Source organism: Ziziphus jujuba, chromosome 5 (assembly GCF_031755915.1).
Source record: "Ziziphus jujuba cultivar Dongzao chromosome 5, ASM3175591v1".
NCBI lineage: Eukaryota > Viridiplantae > Streptophyta > Magnoliopsida > Rosales > Rhamnaceae > Ziziphus > Ziziphus jujuba.
In genome coordinates, this window is record NC_083383.1 from 30,942,553 (window position 1) to 30,945,564 (window position 3,012).

A 3,012-nucleotide genomic window follows, 5' to 3' on the forward strand; every position below is an offset into this window, starting at 1 on the left:
AAAGTCTATTGATTTTGCGAAATGTGAATACGAAATTAACATTTCTTTCCATTTTCATGTAACAGTTTGGTTTTGTGCATTTCTCAGTATAAAAGAGTCGCTAAGGTGCTCCTGCTCCTATTTGGATATATAAAATTATTGGCTTCCTCTTTTGTCCAAGTGAAATATTTTGCCGAAAAGTAAATGTTAAGTCAGAATGGGTGTCCCATAGAAAGGATTATAGGTTCAGAGAATAAATTCTTCAATTAAGTTGTAAACATTTTAATAATGTATCAAACTTCAAAATAGCTTAATTAATTTGTAATAAATTGATGCAATTTAAGTGAACAAACACAAAAGTAAACGCATATAGATTCTAATTTCCTTCCCTATATTAAGCACATATTACTTATAAAGTGAATTAATAATTAACAAATTAAAGTTCAACGAAAGTCATAATATAACCCAACATGCAATGGCAAAATGATGAACATAAGCAGCCAATTAATATTCACATATACATACTATACCAAAGAAACATCAATTAACTGTAAATTGTGAGCAAAGATAGTAATAAATCAAAGACTAAAATAGCATATTTAAGAAAACAGACACAAAAGAAATATACATACATATATATATATATATGTGTGTGTGTGTGCATATATTCCGGTATTTGGAGATTCAAAACTTCCTTACATTAATTTGAAAGCAAATATTAACTAGTTTATAAAGTGCATTAACGATAAAACAGAATTAGTTCATGGAAAAATTACAATACAGCCCAAAAAAGCAAAAAAGTAAATTCAAGGTGAATGGCTAAATGAAAATGGCGAACATTGGCAACCATATTCAAGGCATACCAATTATACGCCAATGGAGGCAAACAAAGACGGTAAAAGACGCTCAAGAGCATCTGGTATGGGAAAGACAAAAGCATAGAGGTAACCGGAAGCTCCCCATAAGTATAACAACCATGTCTGTTTAGCAGAAGATGGTATTCAAACACAATCTTGGAAATCAAAATGTAGAACATCTTGTCAACCAGAGGAATCAGATAGCCAGCCCAAATACAAAGATTGTTGATGGTGAGGACGAGAACGACGTTGGAAACGGCGAATCTGAGCGATGTCTTGAGAGCCAACAGTAGCAGAGCTCTCTTCCTCTTTGCAAGCGGCTCATGACCATCAATTGCCATTGGAGGCTGTGGTGGAGATCTTTTGAAGAATTTCATCCAAAGGGTCACTAGAAGGAGAATGGTGAGCCATTGGGCAGAGTATGTGAGTGATGATGGTAACAGATTATCAGGAGGTAATTCCATATTCAATCTGCATATCATTCATATTTCAGAGAAAATAAATCAATTATTAGAAAGAAATATTTACAAGCCTACTACTCGGTATAACAATGGTTACATATGTGCCTAGCAATTAATAGATTTATTGGCTTTCGAATATTGAACTTCACAAAAACAATTAGAATCAGTAATCTGAATAATTTTGTATATATATAATTGGGTAGCATCGATTTGGCATAAGTGGTAATCAGTGAGCTAGGTATGGAAAAAAACACACACACATAAAAAAAATAAAAAATAAAAAAGGAGAAGAAGGCAAAAGCGCATGTATAATCATGTGATAAAAACATATATAATAGAAATTAAAATAACAAAGCCCTTGGGAATGGTTTTAATTTCCATTTGGTCAGATTTAGAGTGAGAAATTAATATAATGCAAATATTAGATAGATAATGAATTGGGTTTCAGACAAGACCTAATCAAAACAGACAATGGATTTTAGGAGAAAACATATACGAATATACGGATTAAGGGAAAACCATATATCAGATTATGTTTGGTTAAACTTATTACTAGCATTAATCAGATATATATATATATATATATATACATATCAGCAAAAATCAATATTACATTGAAAAGTAACAATAAATAAACAAAATAGAATATTTAAGGAAAATCCAGTTCAACTGTCCAAGTTCCATGTGAAATAAATGTAACAGAAACACAAATAACTTAAGCAAATAAAAGTGTCAAAAATACATAATAGAAAATGATCAATATTCCTTAGCAAATGGATTTTAAATTTCCATTTTGATGTCAGATCAGTGAGAAATTAATAGAATGCAAAATGGGAATAGAAAATGAACAATATTCCTTAGAAAATGGGTTTTAAATTTCCATTTTGATGTCAGATCAGTGAGAAATTAATAGAATGCAAAATGGGATAGCTAATTTTCTGTTTTGTGAATTTTCCACTAAAGCCATAAACAGAAACAGAAGAAGAGTACTAAAGCTAAGACATGAGAAGAAAATAAAATGATAGAGAAAAGACTAATCTGTGTGTAAAAATAGCAAGACAGAAAAAAGAGAGAAAGAGGATAGATACCTAGACTCTAGCAGACGGCGCCGGAGTGATTGTGATTGTGCTTGTGAGAAAAGGAAAGACACAGAGAGAGAGAGAGAGAGAGAGAGAGAGAGAGAGAGAGAGAGATAGAGAGAGGAAAGGGTTTTGCTTGCCTTTGAAAAATGTAAAGCTTTTGCTACCTATATATGGATAGGGTTTTTGGTGTCTTTTTACTTTATTTACCAAAAAAAGAAAAGCTTGCTGTTTTTAACATTTATTGATCGGATAAGAATTGAAAAAGAAATTGTCTTAATGCTTTTGGGGGAGTTGGTCAATATTGGTCTCTCTTTACCAGTATTCACTATTTACTATAGGTATAACAATTCGTATATGTAATTTTTACTTTTTACCAATATCAGACACATAAATATATTATTTATTTGCTCTTATTGGACTTACCAGTTAGACTTTATTTACTTTGTAAATATATTGGATAGCATGATAATAAAAAATGGTTGTCCTATAGAATAGAATTTAATGTTTTAATTTTTTTTTTCTCCCTTTAATATGGATACCCCCACTTTTATAGCCTTACATGATCATCTGGAAAATTACATTTATATGCTGAAAAATAACATATTCCTATACATTTGATGTAAAATTTTTTGA

General features: G+C 30.8%; 1 protein-coding gene across 1 annotated transcript; it reads right to left on the reverse strand.

The window, feature by feature from the left end:
• Positions 1-679: 679 nt before the first annotated feature.
• LOC132803881 (uncharacterized) lies at positions 680-2,494 on the reverse strand. Its single transcript, XM_060817681.1, has 2 exons — positions 2,386-2,494; positions 680-1,307 (listed from the first exon to the last, which is right to left on the reverse strand). The coding sequence occupies exon 2, from the start codon at positions 1,298-1,300 to the stop codon at positions 752-754; it is 549 nt and encodes a 182-aa protein (XP_060673664.1). The 5' UTR covers positions 1,301-1,307; positions 2,386-2,494; the 3' UTR covers positions 680-751.
• Positions 2,495-3,012: the final 518 nt, after the last annotated feature.